The following is a 27,478-nucleotide window of genomic DNA, read 5'->3' as shown; positions in this document are numbered from 1 at the left end:
CGAAAATTTGGGCAGTCCGAAAAAATGAATGCAAGAAAAAAAAAAAGCATTATTTTATTGATATTTCTCGGATCAAAAGGCTCAAGGTCGAAGTACCAGACTTCCGGAACTCTGCCAAAGCATCAGTGGGGTGGCTCTGAAAAGAGCCGTTAAAAAAAAATGCATGCAGCCAGTGTTATAGCTGCAGTGGCTTGAAAAACTTGTTGATCCTTGTTTGAACGACGTTCCGCTTGCATGTGATCACGTTCGCCTCGATCTGAGCTAGGGCCATGTCATCACTGTACACCGATGACAGCGTCATCAATGCTGGCATCAATTCGGCGGTCATAGGTGGCGCAGGCGTTGGTTCTTCATTTTCGACATCGGAGTCGTCTGAATCCGCCATAACCTGACTGACTATTTGGTCGTCGGTTAGCTCTGCACGCTCTGCACGGAAGTCGAGCTCGTTGTCAGCGTTGATGAACCGCTCAAAAGTTATTTCCGTGAGCATGGAAGTACCAGCAGAGCGGAGGTCGTTGATAATATCGTCCATGAGAGGGCACAAGTCAGTCACGCTGTCCCTTTCTTCAGGCAAGTGTGCTGCCGCGGGCTTCGTACTCTGTCGAGTACGAAGCCTGCGGGCGAAAGCAGTTGCGAAGTGTGTCTTGCGTTACTGCCTTCCATTCGTCCGCAAGCATTCCGACAGCAGAGCGAAGGTCAACGCTTTATTTAGCTTTTCCCGTTTTCCGAGCACAGCACCATGCGGTTCAGTATACCTGAACAGTACAAAAGTTTCAGATTACGGATAAGGCCTTGGTCTATCGGTTGGAGGATCGCAGTCGTGTTGGGCAGCATGAATTCCAGCTGGATAGCCTTCAAGTTATGGATGTGACCATGAGCAGCGCAGTTGTCAACGAAGAGCAGAACACGTCCGTTCTGTTGTTCAAACTTCCTGTCAAACCTGCAAATGTAACTCTCGAACAACTGCTGCGTTACCCATGCCTTTTTGTTGGCTTCATATAACACTGGCAGCGTTGCCCCTTTAAAACACCTCGGGCTATTGGACTTCCCGATTACTAACAAAGGAAGTTTCTCGCTGCCAGACATGTTGCTGCCGACAAGAACGGTCAGCAGTTCTTTGCTATGCTTGCCACCATGGCATGCGTCACTAGTAAAAGCGAGTGTTCTTTCCGGCAGCAGCTTGTAAAACAAGCCTGTTTCGTCGCAGTTGAAAATGTTGTCAGCAGAGAACTCCTGCAACGAAGACTGGAGTTTTCCACTGCGGTACTGTGCAATAACTGCACTGTCGACGGCGCCGCTTTCGCCACACATCTTGAATTTGAGGTCATTCCGATGCTTAAAGTTTCTCAGCTATCTATCACTGAACTTAAAATTCGTGATGTGCATTCGAAGCGCGAGAGCTTCCGCTTTTTGTCTCAAAATGCAGCCCGAGACTGGCAACCGCTTGGCAATCATTGAATTAAGCCACACGACGAGAGCGTCCTCAAGCTTTGGATGAACACCTTGGATTGCATTCATCTTTTGGGCACCAGACGGTTTTTCGGCCGCTTCCAAGATCTTGTCTTTGTTCCTCAGGAAATTGGAAACTGTTTGCTTGGAAATACCGAACTCCTTGCTCACGTCAGCCTGCGATCGACCACTCTTCCCTAACTTAATAATGGCGGCTTTCTTCCCCATCATTAATTGGCCGTAATGTTTTCCGCGCTTCGATGCCATCGGCGAGGACGACGAAGACGGGTGGGGGCCATCGCAGGCAAGCGAAATCCTCACGATGTGAACAAAAAAGTTTGCTGACTAGCGTCGAAGCACCTAGGCTCAGCGTTGCAGAGCACACTTCACACGATCGCACAACCACGCATTAGGCTTGCCGAACACCATGTGGGCTGCGTAAACAAAACGGCGCGATGGCAGGTGACGGTGCCTCGGGTACTCCGGAGGTGGCGCTGGTAAACATTCAAGATAGCCAGCGTGGCCAGACCAAATCAGTGTGTGACGGTTAGTTCTAGTTCGAAGTGGTGAAACGCTTCGCGAAAGCGCTGCGCGGGAAGCCAGAGTGGCACGCACGAGCACAAGCGCTAAAGCGAAAGGAACTTTATTGGCTCCAAAAAATTTCCGGGTGGATAGTTTTGATTGTCAGCGAAGCACCCTTGCAAGATAAACACGGCCAGTGTTAGAAATCTCGCCGGCCGTGTCTGTTTCTCCTCTAATGATCAACGAGTCCGAGCAATAGATGCCGCCACAGTAGACCGGTGCGCTCATTTATGCGATCGTAATCACATGTGACGCAGTTGTGGTGGTTTCCACTGGAGGTCAGTGGTGGTTTCTGACCTTCTCTCACGTCAAAAAGTCCGGAAAATTGGACTCCGGGGGGTTCGAGCATCCGAAATTTCAGACTTCCTTATACATTGATTCTATGGGGCTCGTGGCGGTGCCGCAAAGATGTCCGAATTATCGGGCATGTCCGAAAGTTTGGGTGTCTGAAAAATCAGCAGTTGACTGTACTTCCTTAGTGTGCACGGAACGTTTCAGAAGGAAGAAAGAGCAGAGAGATAGGACAGAGCGCACACTTACAACCAATTTTATTGCACATTTGGCGGGAATATATATATATATATATACACAGTCGATGTTGGGAATATATATACAGGTGGCCTGGTGCATGCAACATCATTTGTCCTGTCTTCTGTGTGTGATCTCCTCGCCCTCTTGAATGTATATATATATTCCCGCTATCTGTGCAATAAAATTGGTTGTAAGTGTGCGCCCTGTCCTATCTCTCTTCTCTATACTTCTTCTGAAACGTTCCCTGCACACTAAGGAAGTACATTTCTTTCAAAAATAGTTAATTAATTTCTCTATAATTCATCTTTGTACTTGGCAGTCTCTATCACTGCATTTCAATCGTCTAAATGAAAATGCAAAAGCACTCAAACTAGAGTGGTCATAAGCTTTGCACGAAATGTAATTTGAACTAAGCCAACATTGACTCAAGGAAGTGAACAGTGATGAAAAAAAAAAAAAACAATAAAGAAAAACCTGCTGATAGGTAATATCGACCAAGCGTAGCATGCATTAACCTCGTATGTCTACTTTCGTGCTTGTTCCAGGAAGAGAAAGACATTCTCCGCTGCTCTCAACTTCAAAAGCAGCTCATTCTTGCTGCTATCGACTGTGCCGACTGCAGCGATAACAAGCCAGGATACATTGTGTACAGCACCTGCTCGGTTATGGTCAGTGGCCTCAATACACTTTACTATTGTTCTGTGTACACATTCACCATCCTGTGAGCTTCTTGTGAGTGAGTTTTGCTGCACTATTGAACGATCATGGAATGTAAATGTTTTCTTTTTTCTCTCATAGCCCGAGGAAAACGAGTGGGTAATTGACTACGCCCTTAAAAAGAGGAATGTCAAGTTGGTGCCGACAGGGCTTGACTTCGGCCGGGAAGGCCTCACCAGGTAAGGCTTACGGGCTCTGAACTCTGTCCTCACTAATGGTATGCCCGGGTAGTTGTCTCAGAGTGCTCTAGAAGTTCTCAGAGATTGACGTAAGAGAGCAACTAAGAAATACCTCTGAAATAAGCAGGCCAATGCATGATGATTAAGGAGGAACATGAATCGTGTACTTGCTTGTTGGTGTTGTAGAGCTTTATAGCTGTTGAATTCACCACTTACAAACACGATAAGAGTGCTTGCAAATGAACGCTTCAACGAGCCACAATTGTTCTTTCTCTTCTATGCGTAGTCGTAGGCAAATAAAATGTAAACAAAACGTCACAAAGTAGAACTGCTTCTGCGTGCTATGTCTCAGAGTTTTCTCTCACATCGTCAATAATAGAAGTTTCTGGCTTATACTTTTGACACGCATACTTTTGACACGCATACTTTTGACAGGACCATGTTACCTGAACACTGGATGGAATCTGTGCACTTACATACCTTTGCGGAACATAGACATACTTACATGGAATGTAAACCACTTGTTGGATATGTCGCAAACTTTGGCGTACCTTGCGAATTCCCCTTCGTTCGTGGTTACTTATGGTATCTGATTCGCGGAGACTCCACGTGCTGTGTCAAAATACTAACCCCCTGTGCGAGCAGTGTGAGCACCAGTCAAGACCACATCGTTCGAGATAGGTTAGCAAGGCTAGACTGACCTAGAATACCGAAGCTGTAAATGTCAGGTGGTGGTGCCATTTAGCGTGACTGAGATGAGCCAGGGAAGCTCAAAATTGTTATAGCAAACACATGGAGCATTCTAGTTAGGGTGTAGATGTCTTGCAGTTGCGTAACTGCAAATGAGTTGCCTTTTGAATAATTTTGAATCGTGTTTTTAAACACTAGGTCAAAACAAATGTATTCATGACTGTGGTTGCACCACAGTTGCCTGCGATATATGGTGCGGGCAGAGGATTTTTTTTCACCGCAGAATAAAGAATGTGGTTGCACCATTGTCGCCAGCCTAACGCAGTGCAACAGCCTGCGAAAGACTGTGAAGGTCAGAACTGATGAACTGGATAGCATTAAGACACAAATTAAAAAAAAACATAAAGACCGGCCTTGAACTGAACATAATTTGTTTTGTGCAGTAAAACTGATCGTGAACTATAATCGTGCTCCTTAAATTTTTTTTGATAAGTTTTGATTTTTTTTAAGCTGTACGAACACTGTTAGTGGTTTGCAAAAATGTGAAGGTATGCATTAACGTACGTACATGAACGTTTACTTACGATAAGCTAAAAGATGCATTATTGTTAACCCAGTAAACACAGTCAGGTATTCTGGTAATGTGGTAATGTCCAAAAGTATAGTACGTACAAACTGAAAATTGGTTTAAGTCTTACAAAAATGCAAGCAGAAGTCGTGCCAACCTCACGCATGCTACCAAAACACCTACAGAAGAATACTGTTTAGTCAGCCTTATCTTATTCCTATACAGTCGAACCCCTTCATAAGAGACACTGATGTATAAGACAAATGGGTATAAGAATGGGGATAAGAGATACTAGTGTGCCTACAGTAGTATACGGGTTGATAAGAAAATGCATGAGGTACCCTGCTGATAAAAGACATTTATATAAAAGACAAGAATAGGTGCCCGGAGCATGCCTCTTATAAAGGGGTTCAACTGTATGTGTTTCGTTCGTGACTACAGTGCAATACCGTATTTACTCGCATAATGGGCGCACTTTTTTTTTCAGAAAATCCGGCTCGAAGTTAGGGGTGCGCCAATTACGCGGGGTAAAATTTTCGAAAATTTTTTCAACTCTGTTCTCGCGCTTTAAATCTGCACACTTGTCAAGTAAAAAGCGTCTTTATCGTTCACCAATTAATTCAACATAAAACAAACATACCTAAGTACCTTTTAATGAACAAGCGAGGGCCGTCAACTGCACACACACACGTAAAATTTATTTACACAAAAGTCGTAGCTGTTCCTCCTTTTCCCTATTCGGAGTCCGAGTCGGAGATCACACATTCATCCTCGCCGAGCGGGGATTCGTTTTCGGTGTCCGAATCATCCGCACCCCACAACATGTCCTCCTCACTCGCATCCAGTGCGTTCGAGATACCCGTCTTCTTGAAGCTTTTCCTGACGACTTCGTCGGAGATCGCCTGCCACGCTTCCACGATCCAAGCGCACAGCATTTCCACAGGCGGCCTCTTAATCTGACCACCTGGAGTCAGCTGATGTTGTCCTCCAGCCATCCAGGTGGTGTACAGCCTTCGAACATTGTCCTTGAAAGGTTTATTCAAGGACACGTCCAAAGGCTGCAGTATTGATGTGAGGCCGCTCGGAATCACTGCCAGATCTGTGCGCAGCTCCTTTAGCTCATCTCGTACGCGGTCTACTAGGTGCCCACAAAAACTGTCCAGGACAAGCATGGACGGCAACAACAGACCACCCGGCCGCCGACCCCAGACTGTTTTCACCCAATCCACCATGAGTTCCGCGCTCATCCAGCCTTTTTCCTGGACTCTGACGTAGATGCCTTGAGGGAATTTTGCCTTTGGGAGCGTCTTACGTTTAAAAATAACGTAAGGCGGTAGCTTACGCCCATCCGCTGTCACCGCCAGCATTACGGTGCATCGTTGTTTATCAGCGCCAGACGTTCTGACGATGACGCTCCGTGCACCTTTCTCCTCCACTGTCGTGTTCCACGGCATATCAAAGCAAAGGGGGGTCTGATCAGCGTTGCCGATCTGGGACAAAATGAAGTCTTTCTGCTGTCGGAGCTTTATAACAAAACTGTGGAAGTCCACCACTTTGTCCTCATATGCTGCGGGCAAGCGCTGGCACAAGGTGGTCCGCCTTCGCAGTGCGAGGCCATGGCGCCGCATGAAACGAGTTGTCCATCCGGAGCTGGCTTTTAACTCTTTTGCTTCGATGCCCTGCGCTCGGGCTATTCTGCGCGCCTCAGTCTGCACAATATCCAACGACACAGCACAGCCGTCTTGTCGTAGCTCCCGTATATACCGGACCAGTTGCTCTTCGACGTTCGGATACCTGCCGGTCTTGGCACCGCGGAAAGCCCGTCGTGTCTTTTTCGTCGCCTTAAGTTTTTCTTCTTGGTCCCTCCAGTATCGAATACTGGTTTCTCCAACGCCGAAATGCCTGCTTGCAGCCCGGTTGCCGTGCTCCAGCGCATACTGCACTGCCTTCAGTTTAAACGCAGCCGTGTAGCTCGCGTACTTCCCCATGGTCGAACCAAAGTTCAATACACGACCACAACATACGCACACCGCTTGCAAAATGGCGTTTCTTTCTTTTTCTCTGATGGTGGTGATGGCGATCGAGCCCCCGGCGTTGTACACGTGACCTCCAAAAAGCGCGGCGATTTGGGGGGTATCAGTAATTGATGGAACAGCCGTTTTTTTTTCGCTCATGGACGCTTTTTTTTTTTTTTCAAGTTTTATTTCGACAAACACGTTGGTTAGGTCGTTGCACTTCGAATTTTTTTTATTGCTCGTCGATTTGCCTTCTTTTTTTCTTCAGGGTACGTGGACCGCGTTCCAACTGTACCGCTGGGGGGTAGAATCATTTCTGATCACGGCCAAGTTCGGGGTGCGCCTATTATGCGCGGAATTAAAAAAAATCGAATTTTCCGCGACCAAACTAGGGGTGCGCCTATTATGCGAGTGCGCCGATTATGCGAGTAAATACAGTATTTAGCTTCTGAATGTGCCATGCACTCTGTTGTGGTTTAAAGCGTTTTTTTTTTCTTTGCCCTTGCAACAGCGAGCGATGTCACAAGTTGTTCTATTCTCTCCGACAGGTATCGTGAGCACAGGTTTCATCCAACACTGAACAAGACCCGGCGTTTCTACCCACACTCACACAACATGGAGGGCTTCTTTGTGGCCAAGCTGAAGAAGTTTTCCAACACCATACCCATGACTAGTGCGTAACACTCCAGCTCAAAGTTTTGCCACCCTTTCAGTGCTGCGGTTGAACGTGCTCATGAAAATTGCAAATGAGTTTTGCGGAATGCTGCATGGGGACAGAGCGTTAGAAGCACGACATATTCACGAAGTGAATGAGAATGGGTGGGTGAAGTAGTGGGATCGTTCAATGTTGCCATAAATCACCCGTGACATTGACCATTCTTGCATGTAGATGTGTGTCCAAGCGGTGTGCAGTTATATGCAATGTTTATCGGTCATAACTGCTATCTTGTGTTGAGTTGTGAATTTCATTTTGCCTTCATTATTACTGCTTCCTGGTATTGCATCTAGCCTGAAGTCGGCAAAGACGAGGTCTGGACACGTTTGCCTGGTGGTTGTTAGCTGTTTCCAGTCATACAAATGCATTGTAGAACAGATAGAGACATCAACTGCACAAGCCCGTCGGTGTCTGTGATCGTCATCAGCGTCATCGTCATGGCGTATAATGGGTAGCTTGCATGCGCTGTGCCGTGATAGCAGAAAGAGAATGTGTGGTCCGGAACGCGCTTGTTCTTCATTGTCAAGTGTGTAATCATCACGTTCGCAGCGACTAAGGCTCACAGCGCCCATGCCAACAGACAAGCCTTCACCTTAAGGAGCTTCGCCCCCGAAAAAACGGAAATTTAGAACCAACCATTTGTAGCATGAAGCCACAAGAAAATCTATGTGGATTACTCAGAAAGAAAGCTTCTTAGTTGCAGAAAAATTTGTCCTGGTCTGGGGATTTAACCTGAGACCAACACCTTTTCAGGGCAATTAGCCTACCAGTTGAGCTACCCAAGAAATTAGCAAGTGGCATCGTGACGGATGATATAATCATTTAATAATAGTTTGAAGCACATGAGCACAGAATATTGTAAATGAGATGCGGCTTCGCGCTACTAACAGGTGTTTTTCAATTTTCCTTTCTTAGCACTCATAAAATATTGAAGTTCCTTGAAAATTGCTCTGTGGCAGACAGTAATTCTTACATGTAGGGGTTTGCAAAAAAAAAAATAAACATGGCAGGAACTGGCAAAGCTGTTGTTACTTATAATGACAACATTGCCCGTGCTCACTCATTCCCTCTTTTTTTCTAACCAAGGGTGGCATTGGCTCGTTCAACGCCAAAAGCAAACTTTTTTTGTTTGTCAAGCAAAGCTTTGTGGTCTTTTTACTCAAAATAACGGAACAGCAATAAGGCTTCAGTATGGAATTTACGTTCATCCTAATCTGCTTTATCTAGAATTTCATCCTCCACTTCTTTCCTGTTCTGGCTCTCGCACCTCACCTTCTGTCCAAAGAATCACACTGCTTCAAACTTTATATGAGTCATATGGATTTTGGTGACAATGGTGGGGGCATAGTAGGTGAAATACCTGGTGAGTGTAGAGATATGAGGCCCTCAAAAGTGCATTGGTCACGTGCATATCTGTATGTGCTATTTGCAGCAGCGGATGCCCTCTCTCTTGTCTGTGATCAGCTGTTTCAGGCATGCACAATCCAATCATTTACTGAAGTCGCTTGTCATTTCACGCTGCAGCAATTCTTTCCTCGATACAAATGTAAGGAAGAGGAAGGAACGAGAAAGGACAGGGAGGTGTATGGCTGTTATCACCTGTAGCAGCAGATGTCAATGTTGTGCTGCTAAGCACCTGGGTGAACGTTCGATTCTCAGCATAGAGGAAGGAAAAAAAATTTAGGAAAAGGTATTGCGCAGTGTGATAAATAGAAAAAAAAAAAGATATACTTGTAGGTCAGGTACATGCACACATCAAGCATCTTTTGCCTCTCGTTTACTCAGTAGGGGAAGGGCTGCTAATTTTTTTTTCTCTCATTTCAGCCATCACAGAAGAAAAGGAACAAGACAAAGACGTGGAGTCCAAAAAAGCTGCTTCAAGCAAAGAGTCCGATTCGGAACCCGCAAAGAAGAAAGCTAGGTTGGAAAAAAACGACCCAACTTCTGACAAACTTTCCTCCACCTCCTCTCCAGCAGTCCAAATCAAGAAGGGCAAGAACAGGAGAAAGAACCTCAAAATGAAGAAAAAGAAGAAGCTGCAGAAGCTACAGGCCAGCAGGGATAAACCGCAGAATAAATCGGAGAAGCCTGACTACGGCAGCAAGGAACACGAAGCTGGACAAAGCAGAAAGCCCCAGAGCCAGCCCGAGAAGGTGCAGTCGAAGAAGAGCTCATTCCAGAAGAAGGACGGCCCTGGAAAGACAGTCCGGAAACCGAAGAGGAAAAAGTTTCCCACTGCAGACTGAAGGGCAAAAAGGTGGAGCTGTGTATTAAAGATTTTAGGTCGGTGGCCTAATTTTAAGGTCGTGACTGTGCTGAGCCCTGTCGTACCCAGCACATTCTATATGGTATGTCATGTTCTTCGTTTCACAAGCTGTTGGTGAGTAAAGAACCATCTGCACACTTTTAGTGTGGAGTACAGCCTAAAAAAGTGTCTTATCCCCCTTTTTTAAGGAATCGGTATACTATCACGAAACTGAAACGTACCCTCACAAAGGTAGTTGAGCATTTATTGTGCATTCTTTCGCCGCAAGGGTGAAGAAGTGAATGCTGCAGCAACAAAATGCTACGTTACGCAAAGAACGGCAGGTAGGTCAAAATTTGCAGCGCGCACCTCAGGCAAAAAGTGCGCACGAAATCTGCATACACAGTACAAGCGTGGACAAACAGCTGTCAAATCTCGACACTTGAAGCCAGCTGCTCAAATGGGAAGATGCGTGAAACGAATGCACAAATACATACAGGACGAGCGGGAACATTTGTCACAATTCTTACATTTTAGTGCGTGAGCAGCGTGCTCCTTTCGTAAACGTGGTGGCGAGCGAAGTGACCCTCGTGCTTTCTTCAACCACTGTAACTTCGAAGCAAACTTGCGGTGGAAGAACATGAGGTGCAAAACGTCTATATCCCGAGATAAAGCGCGCGAACCCATCGCGCCATGCCCTCCCTTCTAATGGCGAAAAGGAGCTGAAGTGGCTGAGAGAGGTAGGCTGCTGATTCGACGCTCAGTTAAAGTGCTTTTCGCTCTTTTTTTTTTTTTGCAATCTCATACTAAACATTTCACCACGCCATATTCGTGACGGGAATACGTAAGGAGCCGTGGTGGACCCCGGCTAAAACACCTTCGCGTTCAAATAAGAAGTTGGGAAAGAAAATGTCGTTACGTAGGATCCCATCCAATATAGGCACGGAGAGACTCGTGATCCCCTGTGCGTGAACTGATGATGCAGCCCATGCAATGAGGTATGCAGGAGGGCCGACTCCGCGCGCCACCATAAAACTCATCCGTTCCTGAGAAATCGTGCAATGCGGCTGCTCAGTTTTCTTTTTTTTATTTCACTTCATTTTTTTCACAAGGATGGAAGGTTTTTCGGAGTCAACATTCCTGGCGGGAAGTCGGCGTTTAGCAAATCTTCCATAAATCCCCAATTCTCGAAAATACGGAGTTCATTTTTTTCCATTATTTTCAATAGTACAAAATTTCAGATGAAACAATATCGCGGAGCGTCTTTTAGAAGTTGTCTGGCGGCTTTGAACACACAGGTACCTGAATTCAAAACGCGCGCGCTTGTACTTTGTACAAACTTCGATGCAATAGACGCAAGCATACTTTACGAGATTTGTAAATTAAATGCGAAGAATTTCCTTGCGTCCTGTCAGTACATTTGGTGTCTATCTACGTATCTATCTGTCTAGCCGCCTACGTCTGTATGGAAGGGTAATGTGGTTGGACGAATACGACTCGCTAGTCATGATGTGAATAATGTCACAATCCCACCGGGCAGTGGCACATAACCGCGGACAGGTATACGTGCTACTGGTGTGTGCTACAAGTTATTGAAACTATTTCTACCCAGGAACGGGGAATACATGGGTAATTTTAATGCATGAGCGTTATGAAAAAGCTGACATCGGTTGCATTGACCCGACGAATGTAAGGAAAAAATGTCAGGGTTCCAGCAGAAATCGAACCCCAGCATTCTACCAAAGAGCCACGCCGGGTCTCGCAACTGCTTTTCAAGTAGACCGTGATGTTCGTGCTATTTCATTCCTACAAACAGTGCATACGTAGTCCTATCATACAGCCGCCACGTCGGGTTAACGACAATTGTAGTGAAGCGCACTGAAGCTCATTTAACTTGCAGCGTTCAGGGCCGCCATCCTCGCTGGCACAAGCGCTGCATATTAGCTTATCGCTCGTGGTGTTACTATTACTCACGTTTCTGGTGGCATCGTGATGCGACAGTAAACATGCGACTGCTTAACATATGTCTGTGCTTACAAAATTTGTACCTATTGTTACGGCAGCGTCATTTCGTAACGCTCTGGCCGATAAAATATTTGAGCACACTCACCTTCCCTCCGCATGCTTTACATAACATCGATGCCCAAGTTACACGGAATCTGTAGATTTTTTTTAATATCATGTGGTGCGCCCCTATGACATCAGGGAGCCGCAAATGATTTATTGCGCCTCGGGAACCTACGTAGGTTGACGTGTGGAAGAGTTACAACAGGACAGGATGTACATCGGTTAAGCCGATGTACAGCCTGGTCGTAGTTAATCTATGCGATAATGAGCACAGTGCCTTCTATCGAACAAACCTCTAAATACCCCTTATCCTAATGAACTTCTTTGCGTGGAGGCTACACAATGCATACATGGCGGCGAGAAAGTTAGAATGTGTGGTGCTATCCTGCATATCTTTCGTCTAAAAATGTCGTAAACGGTCAAAAACGTTTTCTTACGGTCTGCATTGCGGAGAAGCCTTGCATTGTAGGTGCGGCGGCGAGAAATTTAAATATTCCTTATGCTTATCCGGGATCTATCGTACCCAGAAGCCAAAGCAACCACGCAGTCAACTCCATCGAAGCAAGGTGTGATGTCATACAAAAATTTATTCTTATCGGGGCTGATAAGGGCCCCAACTTTTTTTACTTGTTTTCAGCGTCAATTGCTGTGAAGCCAACCCACCGGGGGAATTTTCAGATCCGTAGCTGGGTGTTTGTGGCTTTGAACACGCACTCGAGGACTCTCAGAAACACCAGGAGATGGGACACACAAAGGTTTGTTTGCTTAAACGTGCTGTTCTCATCATCAGACAGATTAATTACACCGAGGCTACCAACGTACATGTTGCACATTCATTGTGCAGCGGTGTTTACAACGGCTTTGAACCGGCACCATTCAGAGGTCGTTTTGGCAGGGCTGTATATAGCCGGTAGCTAGTGCAACCACAGAACACGTATACACTACCTTTTGCCTTTACCGTCCTGCAAGCATAAGCCTAAAGCGGTATGTTCAGTGTTCAAAGGGGAAAGACGTAAAAAGGATGTTCTTGCTATCGGCTGTGTATACTTACACCTAAGAGGCCTCCGAATGATGCTGGTTTCAAGCCGTTGTCTATATAGCAATGTCTCGCAATGAATATACGAGGTGTTCGTCGATGTCCTAGGCGTATTTAATCTATGCAGAGTACCTTTTATCAAATAGACCTACAAAATTCTCCTTATCCTCATGAACTTCTGTGCGTTGATCACCACGCAGTGGATATGGCGGCGGGAAATTTAAAATGTGCGTCGTGCAAAGATGTCGAAAACGGTCAAAAACATTTTCTCTCTCGTTCACACCAAAGGCGGGGCGGCCAAAGCGGCAACGCGGGAGAAAAGCCAGACGGCAAGGGCGATAGCTCTCCAATCAGAGCGCCACGTAGCAGAGGCACGCTGTGGCGCGGGTGTACGTTTGGGAGAACAACTGACACGTCATAGCAACACGTGCGCGAAATCCCCGCCTCTTCAGGCGTGTGGTCTGACCAGGTTCACGCACTCGCCGCTTCGGAAATCCCGCTTCACCGCTTTGCCGCGCCGCCTTCGGTGTGAATGAGCAGAATAAAATATAAATATTTGTTGTGCTTATCTGGTATCTATCGTACCCAGAAGCCAAAACAACCACATGGTTAGCTCCATCAACGCATGGTACGTGTGACGTCAGACAAAAGTTAGGTCTGATCGGGGAGGATAAGGGCCTCAACTTTTTTGGCTAGTTTTCGACGTTCATTGCTGTGAAGCCAACCGACCGGGGTCTGTATTGTGAAGAAGCCATGCACTTTGGGCACGAGGGCGGGAAATTTAAATATTCGTCGTGTTTATCCGGTATCTATCGTTTCCAGAAGCCAAAGCAACCACGCAGTCAGCTCCATCAACGCACGGTGTGACATCAGACAAAAGTTTCGTTTTAACGGGTCTGATAAGGGCCTCAACTTTTTCGTCTTGTTTTCAGCATTCATTGTTGTGAAGCCAACCGACCGGGGTCTGTATTGTGAAGAAGCCATGCACTGTAAATACGAGGGCGGGAAATTTAAATATTCGTTGTGCTTATTCGATATGTATCGTTTCCAGATGCCAAAGCAACCACGCAGTCAGCTCCATCAACGCATGGTGTGACGTGAGACAGAAGTTTGGTCTTATCGTGGCTGATAAGGGCCTCAACTTTTTCGACTTGTTTTCAGCATTCATTGTTGTGAAGCCAACCGACCGGGGTCTGTATTGTGAAGAAGCCATGCACTGTAAATACGAGGGCGGGAAATTTAAATATTCGGTGTGCTTATCCGTTATCTGTCGTTTCCAGAAGCCAAAGCAACCACGCAGCCAACTCCATCAACGCATGGTGTCACGTCACACAAAAGTTTGGTGTTATCGGGGCTGATAAGGGCCTCTAACTTTTTTGGCTTGTTTTCAGCGTTCATTGCTGTGAAGCCAACTGTCTGGAATTTGTATTGTGAAGAAGCCATGTATTGTGGGTACGAGGGCGGAAATTTAAACATTCGTAGTGCTTATCCGGTATCTATCGTTCCCAGAAGCCAAAGAAACCACGCAGTCAGCTCCATCAACGCATGGTGCGACGTCAGACAAAAGTTTGGTCTTATCGAGGCTGATAAGGGCCTCAACTTTTTCGGCTTGTTTTCAACGTTAATTGCGGTGAAGCCAACCGACCGGGGTCTGTATTGTGGAGAAGTCATGCATTGTGGGTGCGATGGCGGGGAATATAAATATACGTTCTGCTCGTAATCTTGGGGAGCTCCAGACCCCCCCCCCCTCCTCAGACGATGATTTTGCGGAGCTCCAGACCCCCCCGTGCCCGTCCCTGGAGCCACTTCATGATGGCATTTTACTTTGTTGCTGTCGTTTTCATAGCTTCTCTCTTGTAGCGAGCCTGTTACTTTTTTATAAGAACAGAAGGAAGCAACATGTTACAACAACATCTTAGTTTATTCATACAAATAATATTTACACATGGTCATAAAGAGAGAGAACACTCAAACGTGCAGTGCAACCTATGGTACAAGAAAACACTCCTGGATCTCTCCATCGCCCACAAGAGATGTCACGAGGGCTAAACAAGGACTACTTGCTGCGAATGTTACACACGTTTTTGACATGTGTAGTATGTATATCCTCAGACGGCCAAATATAAATGCGTGGTTTCTGGTCTAAGCTATGTGTAGTGATAGCTGGAAGCTCGAAATCGTGAGGGAGGAACCACATTAAACCACATCATATTTTGGGTGACGCGTCAATGTTGTGAACAGCTTAAACAACAGCCATACATGCATGCTATCATCACCTTTCAGAAGCCATCACAGAAAAGTAAGAGAATTCGTGCTTGTTTTGTGTTATCAGAGAAAAGGTGTGCTGTAATCTCGTTTCTACATGCTAAATCTGCGTCAAGTAAAAACAGGCTGTATTTTCGTTTTTATTCCTCAAACTGTAACAACAGTTCTACGCTACCATCAAACGCTCGAAGGGAAAAAAAGAGGAAGTTTGTTTGAGGAAATTACGCCATTAACATTCCTTCACAAGGCTTGTTTCACTTGGTCTACAACAGATATTCATACAAATCTACCTTCCCTTTACGGGAGGCATCATTCACTGCAGCGTTCTAACACTTGAATTAGACGTACGACACAAACTCGCACATGTAGCTCTATCATTTGGTGCTTCCACTCAATTCGCTATAGTAACGTACTGCATGAAATGAGTGCTGTGATGCATTGGGACACAACTTCTATATGTATATGCTCGCGGGTCTGATAACGTGGTGCAATGTGTCTGCCAACAACTAAGGCTCAGCTAAAGTGTGCAAAAAAGTCATTGGTGCATCTAACAACTGTGCAGCAGCGACAGCTTTTACCACATTACGCGAGAGAAGAAAAAGCGAAGTTAGCAGGCTCCTCAACTGTGTTCTGGTTGTCACAGAAACAAAAAATAAAAAAGCGCTGATGCTCGAGGATTAAAGGGACACTAAAGAGAAATAATAATATAGTTTAGGCTGATATTAGGTGACACCGGGCATTGCTCGGGGCACTGTTTCAAAATAAACGTTTACTCCTCTCTCTCTCTTAGGCTGATAGGTTACCCTCTGAATACTCTAGTGCCGTTGATTTCACCGCCATTAGTTGATACAAAAATCAATGTCAGAAGTATCACTTTTAACTTTCCTGACGAAATCTTTGATGGTTACGTCACGGATTCCCGTTCCTTATTTCTTCGTATTTTGATCACACTGTCTGATTACGAAATTCTCTTAAGTTTGTATTTCAAATTTGTGGTTCCCTCAAAAGATAACGTGCTTCATTTTTACTGGTTAAGATGATGACAGACGGGGGGCCATGGTAGACCCCGTCAAAAAATCCATGACGTCAAGGCGGCGACTGCTGCGGGAGCTTCATGGTGCCGTCGCCAGCCGCATTTTCTTTGCAACGTTTTCCCGCGTACCGAGCGTCTTCTCGTAGCAAGAAGCGTGGTGATCTTCGAATCGTGAAAAAACAGTCGACTAACACTAGAAAAAATTGTTTTTATCTTGAGGTGTCCCTTTAAGACGATGCTGCGCACGCGAGGGAAGACGACCACGGGTACACATCCAATACAGAAGGATCACGGGAAATGAAGAATACTGAGAGAGAAGGGGGGGGGGGGAGTGGTAGCTGACTCGTCACTGGAAGACTGCAACTGCGTCCCTCGCGTTTCACGGAAGGTAAGAACCGCGGGTCAGGTCGTCCGGCTCGGGGAGCTTGCAGACGCCCCTGGTGTTGCCCGTCGCGGCGAAGCACACAGCCGTGTCGGGACAGGCGCAAGACTGTACGCAGCCGTGGCCCATCGACGTCTTCGATTGGGGGCACACTGGGCTGGGGCCTACACCGGCGGCAGCAGGGGCAGCAGCCTGCGTCACGGGGACCTGCTGGGAACCTGCAATATGCCGATGCGGGCGAACAACATTAAATCAAGAGAGAGAGATAATAAAATGAGGGAAGGCAGGGAGAAATCAGAGCACCCGGTTTGCTACCCTGCATTGAAGGAAAGGGAGGATGGGGAAGAAAGATGGGAAAGAAAGCGAAGAGCGAAATAGACGCGCGAAAAAAAACAACAAGAAGTGAGCTGGGGTGCCTTAGCCTATTGAATAGGCTGTTGCGGATCTCAGCGCTGTAGTAGCTTCGAATAACAGCGCTGATCACCAGTTGTTGCGGACCGGGGTCTACCCGACACGTCCCCTCTGACGTGGGTTGCTGAGACGTCAGGGTTACGTCGGACCCGGTCTCTTGTGGTAGCGTGGCTTAACTTCGGGTGGAGGAAACGAACGCTGACACGATGGGGATACGAAAAACAAACAGGTGTATGGCACTATTTACACTTATTTACAGCATAGAAAGGTTAGGGGTTTCACAAACCACGAGCGTGGTGGTTGAACCGTTACACGGTTCAGAGCAACGTCCCGCATTTTGCAGCGTCGTTATAAACCCTGTCGGGCTCCTTTTCCTTGATTGTGGAACGCTACTCACACACACAAGACACCGCCCACAGGGCATCAGTCAGTAACACACTGTCCACCGAATAGTTATTGCACCTCTTGACGCAATGCTCCGAGGAGAGGGGAAATGGGGTTCTCTCCCGGAACAATTTGGCGGTTGGGTTGCTTCTTCCGTCTTTCCCAGGAAGGGCAGCCAACACAAAGTGGTTCTAAGAGAGAAAGGAAGAGGAAAATGAGCCCCGTAACTGTCTGCTTCAGCGAGCGACACCTCAACAGTAGGTCACAAGGGATGGGGGTGAGGAGGGATTAAAAGGATAGGAATAAAGGTGTAGAGAGAGAGAGAAAGAGAGATGAGGTAAGCCAGAGAGCGACGACACATTGAGGGGATAGGAACGATAGGAAAGATGGAAACACGGTCACAGGAGTCCGAGGACGGGGCACCACTTGCAAGAGCTCTTGTCGGCGTCAGGAGATGGCGCAGAGAAAGTCCAGTCGGTCAGAGCTACGCTGTCGTCGGAGATCGACCTCAGGAGATGACGTACGGCGAGCCCAGTCGGCCAGAGCTACGCTGACGCTGGAGCTCGCGAGGGCACAACCGGTCGGCACGGAATCCAGCGAGCGAGTGGCAGCGAAGGAGCGTAGACACGACCTGTGCGGTCGGTCTGCTTCGCCGTTTCGCTAAACAAGCCGGCCCGAAAGAATTGCTTGTACGGACATTGGCTCACGGACCGTCTTCTAATCCTTTTGTCGCTCCCCGCCGCTGGACGCTGGTACCGAGAGAACTGGGGTTCGGGCGTGGGAGCGCTGCCCGGCTACGTTTCTCAGCGACAGCATGGTGCCTACGGACGCGAGTCACAACACGGCCACTACCACTCAAAAAGTTCAATAAGAGATCGTAACCTAGACATTAAAGCAAAGCGTGTAATGGTAGTACATGTTGTTGCGTTTTTGCGTCCCAAAAGCACGATGTGACTACGAGGGACGCTGTAGTGCAGGGCACCGGAAATGTGGACTACTTGGGTTGCTGTAACGCGCACCTAAATCTACAAGTACACGCGCCTTCTGACATTTTCGCCTCCATTAACAAAGCGAGTAGACATTGCTGTGGCACGAAAGGCGCAACGACGACGACAGACAAAATGAACACACACAGAGATTGTGACCTGGACAACATTAGTCGGATCGGGATTTAGTGATGACAATGTCGAAATTTTGTGTAGCCCAGTAAAACATTATTTGTTACTGAATTAGGACAAAAATCCAACAATTGCGAGGGTATATGCTAAAAAGTTAATAAAATTTCCGGATTTGAGTGCCAAAACCAGAATTTCTGTGGCCCACCGTGCTTGCTGGGGGCTGCTTACAACAGCCAGCTCAATGCGGCCACCATCACCAGAAATCCAACCCGCATCCCAGAGATCAGCGGCTTAGCCCATAAGCTGGCACGAGGGGCAATGGATATTTTTACAGTACATCGGATAATAAGCGTTGTCGTCGAACACATTTCTTTATTCACCGATCTTAACCGTGACTAAGTACTCAAACACGGTGGCAAGACAGGCGCCAGCGTGACATATCGTTACCACAACTTTGTTTTCACTCTACACGTAGTACGTCAACCAGCTTAAGCGATTATATCACTGCTACCGATTCAGAGCTCATTGAATGACATGCTTTTCGGGCTACACATCCTCTATTTATGCAGCCTTCGAAAGCAGGGGCATAGTCAGAATTTTTGTTCGGGGTGGGGAGGGTGGTTGAGTCAATATTAAAGAATAGCGGGCATACTCGATGTGACGTTAATGCTCGCGACAAAGAAACATTACACGCGACTAAGTCAAGGTAATGAAGCTGCTCAAGTGAACAAACGCGTAAACAAAGAAGTAAATAAAAAGCCAGCAGCCCTCCTCTATAGAGCAGAAGTGCCAAAGATAGATGTAAAAGAAAGTCACAGTTTCAGCGCAAGGGTGAACGAAAGAATGTGATAGAAACAACTTGAAATGTAACACCGAGAACGGCAAGCAGATCGAAACACGCAGCGCGCTGCTCATGCACAAATGATACACGAAAACAACAGACACAGGAGGAGAGCGAACTAACAACGTTTACCGCTCGCCACTTAACGGGCTGTTTAAACAAAAACGATGCACGAAACACAATCGCAGGTACAGATGAGCGCGAACTGACAAGTGTCTCAGATGTTATAATTCGCTGTGTGCGAAATGCGCGCTCTTTTCCCAAACTAGGCCTGTGAAGCGACGGAAGTGACCTTTGTGTGGTCGGCAACTAACCGTTCCGGTTAAAGCCGAAAGCGCATTATTTCTCCCCACCAAAGGCTAAGCGCGCGCACACACGCATCTACTCCCCCCCCCCCCCCCCAATTTATGGGACGATGTACGCGTGGGAGATAAGCACGTGTCAGCGTATCGTGACGAGCTGGGCGCCGAGCGTGTGCGGCTTTTTTTTCTTTCTTGAGTGTTATTATATGCAGATACGTATACATATACGGTGAATGACGGTGGCAGCGACGACGGCAAAAAACCAGCAGAGATTGTCCATATAATTGCTATCGCAATAAAAAAAAATGGCCCCACCTCCCCGAAGGGAATCGTGAGGAAATGCGAATGCATAGGGTCCATAGCAGCATTTAACACTTGAGAACCCAGCGTTAGAAGAATAACCGCCCAGCCTTCCTTTCTGTCTCTTTTCTTAGACCATGCAGCCAATAGCGCCGTTCGCCGCACGTGGCGTTTTTCTGTATCGAGAAACGCGGTATGCGTTTCCAGCTCTAGTAGCTAGCGTGCACGGTTAATTATACTATGAAATGAACAAAACAAACTGCGTCCTCAGCGTTGGCGTTTCACAGCGGCGTCTCGAGCACACATTTCCGGATGTTCTTGAGAGGCGCCCAGCCAGCGAACCGTCGATAGTGTGGCGCGAGCGGACGGGAAAGTGGGGAGCAGGCAAGATAGAGCGAACGGCGAGACATGGTAGGGGCTCCGGTTGCTAGGGACGCGCGCGCCCGCAGCTGTTACTATGGGAGAGGGCGGTAGACGGATCCCGACGTACGCCTGACATAGCCCGACTAACAAATGCATTCGCATTTAAAAAGCACTCTGCGATGTGATTGCTTTGATGGTACTTCCGAGTTGGCAATCGTTTCTGCACTCTTAGAAATACCCTGCCAAGCCCCTACGTGAAGCGAAAAAAAAAAACAAACAAACAAGAAGACTGGTGCTGCCGACTTAGCAAAACCCGCTTATTATACATAGACATTGTCAATGATCCTGATCGAATGAATACGTGCATGGTGCAAAATAACTTTTTTTTACCTAAAATAAGATGGAACTATGGCAGATTTACAGCTCTCTTCACATCACATCACATACCTCTTCATACTAAATCATATCGGTCACTGCGATCTTTTAAACAACATGGGAAACATTGTTAAAGGAATCTTTTATTCACCTGTAATAAATTTATCGTCATCATCACTTCACAGTTCTGTATTGGTATTTTTAAGCTTTGCATAATGCTACTATGATATATATATTTCTTTTTTAGTATAGAACATTCTGTTTTGATTGCGTTATCAATTTGCTCGCTTCTTTTTGCTGCCGTTAGCTTTTATCTACGCCACTAATTATAGGAGGTCCCCCTGACAGTCTCGTACTTTGGGACCTCCTGATTCTGTATGTATATGTAAAAAAAGAAAAAAAAGAAAAAAGGGCATATACACACAAATGTGCTGCGCGCATTATATTTCTGTGTCCCCCCCCCTCACACACACACACACACACACACACACACACACACACACACACACACACACACACACACACACACACCACATCATCATCTGTTTATGCGCCTTCCATAAAATGCATGACACGAGCTGTCAGATGTACGGCAGCATAAAAAAGTATACACTGAAAATGCAAGCATAGAAGTTCCGGAGTGTCTATGCCGGGAAGATGGTTGGGGAGTGCATCAGCGATACCAATATATGATATAATATATTAACCTGCCGAGACGAAGGTATACTTGGTTCACATTTAGACAGGCTAGATGTTGCCAATGTCAAGATAAGCACACCTCAGAAGTCCCGAAGGCATTAGACTGCGACTATTTGCTATTCTGAAGATTAAAGCAATTCGTGCTACGTCTGAAGGCGAGTGCTCGGCGAGGATGAAGCGGCCCGAATCATGACCGGAAGCCCCACGTAAGAGTATCCATTATTTATTTCGAATATTTAGCAGATGTTGGCAGCCTTGTAAGCGGAGGGCCAAGTTGCATGAAGCAGACACAAATGGGGCAGACAGCCAATCAGAGGGGCTTTGCAGGTAAAAGGAAGACAGTTTGGCGAAATGACAATAGTTTGCGAAACCGTATTACAAATCATGTTTACATTCAGTGCGCATGTGACAAAGCTGCAATCAAGCATGTAGGTTTCGAGCGCGAATTCCATGTTAGGCCGGAACTGTCATGTATGCTTTCAGATAGGAAGCGATGAGAGAAAGAGGGGGGGGGGGAGGCGTTGACATCATACGGGGGGCCGCATAATACTACTGCACGGGGCACTAGTTACCGACCCCTGGTATAGAGCCATGGAAGGGAAACTCGTTATGTGCCATCTTCCTATGTAGTAGGGGCAACGCGCACCCATTTTTCATAATAATAATAATAATAATAATAATAATAATAATAATAATAATAATAATAATAATAATAATAATAATAATAATAATAATAATAATAATTATTCACCAGCCACTGAACCGGTCTGGATGTGCCTTCGCATGAAATAATGAACTAAAATTCCTCCCAACACATAAAACAAAACAAAGAAAAGACGAATTTAGTTATAGAACTATTGCACCAAACTTGAAGGTGTCTGCTTTAATTAAAAGAAATAAGAACAGTTGCTTTAGGAACTAATTTTTAGACCGTCAACTATTAACAATGAAACAGAGTTTTTACAACAAAATAGAGATAAAAACAACAAAATACAACAAAATAAAGATAAAAAATTTCGGGGAGGGCAGAGAGTTGATTGATACGCGGGGTTTAACGTCCCAAAACAACCACATGAACATGAGAGACGCCGTAGTGGAGGGCTCCGGAAACTAATTCATTAACGTGCACCCGAGTCTGAGCACACGGGCCTACAGCATTTTCTCCTCCATCGAAAATGCAGCCACTCGATCCAGCGACCTGCGCGTCAGTAGCCGAGTACCTTAGCCACTAGACCACCGCGGCGGGGCGATGTTCTGCCCCCTGGTTACGCCACGGTTTGAGTGTGCTACAACTAAACACTCAGTAAACGCTGACAATTAAGTTCACGTACCTGTTTGGCACTTAGTGGCGGAGCCTGGCTGCTGGTTCCTACTGTCGGCACAAAGGTCCTTCGGTGCTTGCTGAAGCTGCTCGGCGGGCTGTGGCTGTTCGTCCTGCTTGTGGTATTTGGCCGGCTCCGGCTGCTGCGCAGACTCCTTGTGGAGCTGCGCTTCCTTTTGAAGCTTGGGCTCTTTCACCTGCTTCACTTTGTCGACCTTCTTGGCGTACTTCGACTGCTTCTGCGAGATAAGAACGATTACTGAGCATAAAACGAGACACGGCTGACAATCTCAACAAAATCACCGGACGTTCACAGAGAGATGTGCCGCCGCGGCCACACCTGTGTTGAGCACGCGACAAGCCGTTTTTTTTTTTCGCTCTGCAGGACTCCATCTCGAGGGCAGCTTCGGGCTGAGCACTACTATTGGCTGCACTATGCCCCTGACATACCGCTTCAGAACGCGAGACTGCCTCAAAGTGCCACCCCACAGGGCAAGAACCGGCTCCTCGCGCGCTATACACAGACGTGGCTGCCACTGCACGTACTATCGTGAGCAATACGAACTCGAACAACTGAGCGCGTGGCGAACAGCCTCGACCCCTTCCTTCAGGCCCCGCCGTGGTGGTCTACATGTCTAAGGCACTCGGTTGCTGACCCGCAAGCGCGGGATCCGATCCCGGCAGCGGCGGCTGCATTTCCGACGGAGGCGGAAATGCTGTAGGCTCGTGTGCTCAGATTTTGGTGCACGTTAAAGAACCCCAGGTGGTCAAAATTTCCGGAGTCCTCCACTAGGCGTCTCTCATAATCATATGGTGGTTTTGGGACGTTAAACGCCACAAATCAGTCGATCCTCAGAGAAGATTTCGTGCCCGTCAGCTCCGCTGATTACCCACCTTCAGCGAGTACAACGGCCTGGATTTTGTTTTTCTTCGATTTAGAAAATACGCGAATTCAACCACTTGTATTCCTTTTTGTCCAACAAAGCTGCTACTATTTCAAGGAAGATGTGTTTAACTTTCGTATTAAAATCGACTGCTGCACGGAAGATGGATCAATTTTATTGATTGATTGATATGTGGGGTTTAACGTCCCAAAACCACCATTTGATTATGAGAGACGCCGTAGTGAAGGGCTCCGGAAATTTCGACCACCTGGGGGTTCTTTAACGTGCACCCAAATCTGAGCAAACGGGCCTACAGCATTTTCGACGGAGGCGAAAATGCAGCCGCCGCAGCCGGAATTCGATCCCGCGACCCAGTGCGGGTCAGCAGCCGAGTACCTTAGCCTCTAGACCACCGCGGCGGGGCGATCAAACAATTTGCTGCTTTAATTATGTAGCAAAGAAATTGAGACGAACTGTAATATTATGTTCGAAACGTATACGAACCTCTTGCGTTGCAGCTTGGTCTTTGCCCAGTTTCTCCTTTTGCTTCTGTTGTTTACGGCCCTTGCCGTCAACTGCTGCCTCCTTGCCGGCTTGCTTGTTCTGCAGGGTGACGTATAGCAGACGATGAGAACGTCGTAAATGCGCGCATTTGCATCTTCCCGAAATCATCGTTTAAAAGTAGGAAAAGATACTTCCTCTATAGTCGAATAGAATCTAAGATGTTCAGAGAGGCTCCGTCAAATGACTAAAGCACGGCGGCACATCACCTTCGCGTCAACTGAATGTAAGCGAATGGTGGAGAGGGCAAAAAGTCAGCCCCGTAAATTGATATTGTAACGGGGTTGCGACATGGACGAAGGTAGCATACTCGGTGCTCAGATTAAACTTTATTCGGCCGACCTTGCGGCCAGGAAACTGAATGTCAGGTTACAGCAACGCACGGGCACTGAGGGCGGCGAACAGAGCGTCGGCGGCCGGCGATCAACTGAAAAGCGGCGAAGCGCGGCGACATCATTTATGCATGTGTCGTCGAATATTCCAGCCTAATCATCACTGCTCTTCGCGCAAGCTTTGGAACAATCTCGAGTGTTCGCGTCCATAACGGGCAATTGTAACAGAACGATCTACAAATCGTGATCGCGAACATTCTTGACCCAGGATTTGTGGGCGAGAACCGAATCACACAAAAGTGAAAATAAGAAACTCGCGTGACATTGTCTCTCTCTCTCTCTCTCTCTCTCTCTCTCTCTCTCTCTCTATATATATATATATATATATATATATATATATATATATATATATATATATATATATATATAGTAAAAGGGGGAGGGGGCACTGCGACCGACAAACATTTGTCCCCGCTCCCTTCTGAAGGGGAAAACTGCGCACGCCTATAGATTTACTTACATTCAAGTGAGAATCATTCCAAGGTAGTTAAGAAACTGCAAACGATGTTCCCCGTGCTTTCATTAGCCTAACTGTCTCTCGTTTTCATTAGCTTATAAAACAGAAAACGAGCCTCTCGGGCAATTCACAAACTTTCGTACTCGCTATGCGTAGTGATACTCCTGAACACTCCAAGCTTACATTCCCCCACATTTGGTGCGAGTGTGTTGGAGGCGGTAATTTCACCGTTTACGCCAATCACACGTTCTCGCGAAACTAAGGAAAGGACTGTCACCTTGTATTGCTGCTTGTTTTTAGCTGACTTGGTGGCCTCGAGTCCCTTCTGGGTCGACTGCTCGCCATCTTGCTGCGGCTGCTCCTGATGACGGGACTGCTCGCTACGCTCGGACGCCCACGCAGAGCTCTCGTGCTGCTGCTTCTTGCCGTGCTTGCCCTTGCGCCTGCGCAGACGAGAGAGCGAGATGATGTATATCATAGTAGTTAAAAGCCAGTGCACCGTTGAAGTTTCCCAGAGAAGCTTGCAACGGACCACAGAATTCAATGACTGTGAGGGGAACAATGCAAAAACGTGACGGAGAAAGATCGAACACACGACACAAGCGCTGACGGACAACAGTCTGATGAACAACAGTGTGTAAATTTACACACAGTTGTTCGTCAGTGCTTGTGTCGTGAGTTCAATCTTTCTCCGTCCCGTTTTGCGCTGTAGCCTTCAGTATCATGTATACACCAACTGGCCCTTCAAGAAACCTTTCTGCAATTCGATGACGCTACGCAAAAAAAAAAAGGGCACCGGCGAATTTATAAAAGAAAGCGACCCCCAGAAGTGCACTGGTTATACGCGCATTTGCATAGCACCGTTTTCTAATAAATGATGCTCTCTCTATCATGGGGTCATCGGCAATCAGCTATTTCTGATATGAAAATTCGGTCAACTTGACGTTGCCACATTACATTGTTCTTTTGATATGAACGCATGTAGGTCATTAGCTGTGTTCCAATTTTAGGCAGCAGCGTTGACTGTACGGCGACACATGAATATACAAGACAGGATAATTAACAGTTTAACAGGTATAATAAAGAGGGCTAATAAACAAGAAAATAAAAGTAGTTTGAACGTGTCAAGCTTCGCTTGCCTCCATTTTCCCTTTACGGCAAGTGTTCCCGAAATGTTTTATCTGTGTGTTTTTTCACGTTGTGACCATCTCCAGTCTTACACATTCCTCCATGTTAACTCGCGTCCTCCTTCCGAAGTTCTGAAATCCCTAACCTGCATTTCAAAAGTGTCTCCCCGAGCGACCCATTAAGAGATCGCGCGCACGTGGCGCGCGCGATTAATGAGCCGAGTCGCAGCTCTAGGCGAGGAAGTGATAAAGCGAACGGCGTCACGGCTGGTCTGGCCGAAGAAACCGTACGAAACTCGCTGGAAGCGCAAATACACACAGCGTAACGAATGATGACGGGCTACAAAACTCGAGGCCGGAGACGCGGCGGTGTTACCGTGTTCTGTTTGTTTTTTTTTTCCTGAAGCTGTCATCCAAGAGTGTGAGAACCAGGCTATTAATGATTACGCGCACTTGGTGATGCTCTTCAGTGAGTGCATGTTTGCTTTGGCGCTTAAGGCGTCTGAACGTCCCCAGGCGTCTGAACAACGGTAGTGGTAAAGGAGCAGGGGAGGGGGGAGGCGCCATCTCTATAGTCATGTAATGTGGGCGCCGAATGATGCTCCAAAGATGATTCCTATACTAAGTTGGAGCTCTCGCATCATTGTTTCAAGTTGCAGGCTTAGTTGGGGCCCCGCGGGCTTTGACGACAATAGCGACTGGTAACCCTGATACTGCATCCGACCTTTCCTCACGACACTTACTTCCTACATTTACTTCCGATACTAGTTCTACCCCTTGGAAAGCTGGCGACCAATGGCAGGACAGTGTGAGAAGCGCGTCATCAGTTCATTTTCACGTTGGTATCCATTGGGAAGCTTGCTTTCTTCTGGACTCGACGAAGTGGGTTGTGTTAGAGGGAGGGGGGTGTATATGAAGCGAAACTTGGTCCCCCTCATTTAGAACCCTGCACCCGCCTATATATGCTGATGACCCACAATGTGTGTGAAAGACAGAAAAAGCGAAGCACGTGTTTGAACAAGACTCCATCGCTAATTTGTCAGGAAACAGAGTGTGCCGCACGTACTTGAAGATTATGGGAACTATTCAACGGTTGCGGAGAAGCTCTCCTCGCACCTTAAAATGCACAAAAGCACGTCTGAAATTTCTCGCGACCCCCTCCCGCTATCGCGTTAATAGATCGGCCCATTAACGGACTAAAGTTCGACACAGCTGGGCACTTTTCACGCTTCGATACACGCTCGTCGGATCTGTATGCGATCGTCAACTGTATAGCTCCGGAGGAGAGAGTCCTGTTGGTGCCGTATGGTTATTTCTTACAACACATCTTTGTTCTGTATAGGCAAAATGAAGGAACTATCCCTCCTGAGGAGGGGGCTTTTATTGAGGCAGGGTTCTGTGTTCCGAAGGCCCCTGCACCAAACTATTATTCTGTCAAGGAAGAATTATTCAAGCATGCATGATCAACG

The 27,478-nt window shown here is 46.9% G+C and overlaps 2 protein-coding genes across 5 annotated transcripts in view; one reads left to right on the top strand and one right to left on the bottom strand.

Moving 5' to 3' along the window:
• LOC119176531 (uncharacterized) overlaps positions 1-9,748 on the top strand; it is a 37,099-nt gene extending 27,351 nt beyond the window's left edge. Inside the window, exons 15-18 of the mRNA XM_075889262.1 lie at positions 3,108-3,230; positions 3,361-3,458; positions 7,280-7,404; positions 9,271-9,748. Of these exons, the coding sequence (XP_075745377.1) occupies positions 3,108-3,230; positions 3,361-3,458; positions 7,280-7,404; positions 9,271-9,692 (768 nt within the window). The 3' untranslated portion in view covers positions 9,693-9,748. The remainder of the gene's footprint in view (positions 1-3,107; positions 3,231-3,360; positions 3,459-7,279; positions 7,405-9,270) is intronic.
• A 4,948-nt stretch (positions 9,749-14,696) lies between these two features.
• LOC119176539 (uncharacterized) overlaps positions 14,697-27,478 on the bottom strand; it is a 104,588-nt gene continuing 91,806 nt past the window's right edge. For all 4 annotated transcript variants that reach the window (XM_075889256.1, XM_037427884.2, XM_075889258.1 and 1 more), the window contains exons 3-6: positions 25,160-25,325; positions 23,977-24,075; positions 22,599-22,827; positions 14,697-16,692 (exon numbers count right to left, since the gene is read on the bottom strand). In XM_075889256.1, the coding sequence (XP_075745371.1) occupies positions 16,472-16,692; positions 22,599-22,827; positions 23,977-24,075; positions 25,160-25,325 (715 nt within the window). In that variant the 3' untranslated portion in view covers positions 14,697-16,471. The remainder of the gene's footprint in view (positions 16,693-22,598; positions 22,828-23,976; positions 24,076-25,159; positions 25,326-27,478) is intronic.

Source organism: Rhipicephalus microplus, chromosome 3, assembly GCF_043290135.1.
Source record: "Rhipicephalus microplus isolate Deutch F79 chromosome 3, USDA_Rmic, whole genome shotgun sequence".
In the NCBI taxonomy this organism is placed as follows: domain Eukaryota; kingdom Metazoa; phylum Arthropoda; class Arachnida; order Ixodida; family Ixodidae; genus Rhipicephalus; species Rhipicephalus microplus.
Note: the sequence above shows the minus strand (reverse complement) of the source record. Positions and strands in the feature narration are given on the sequence as shown.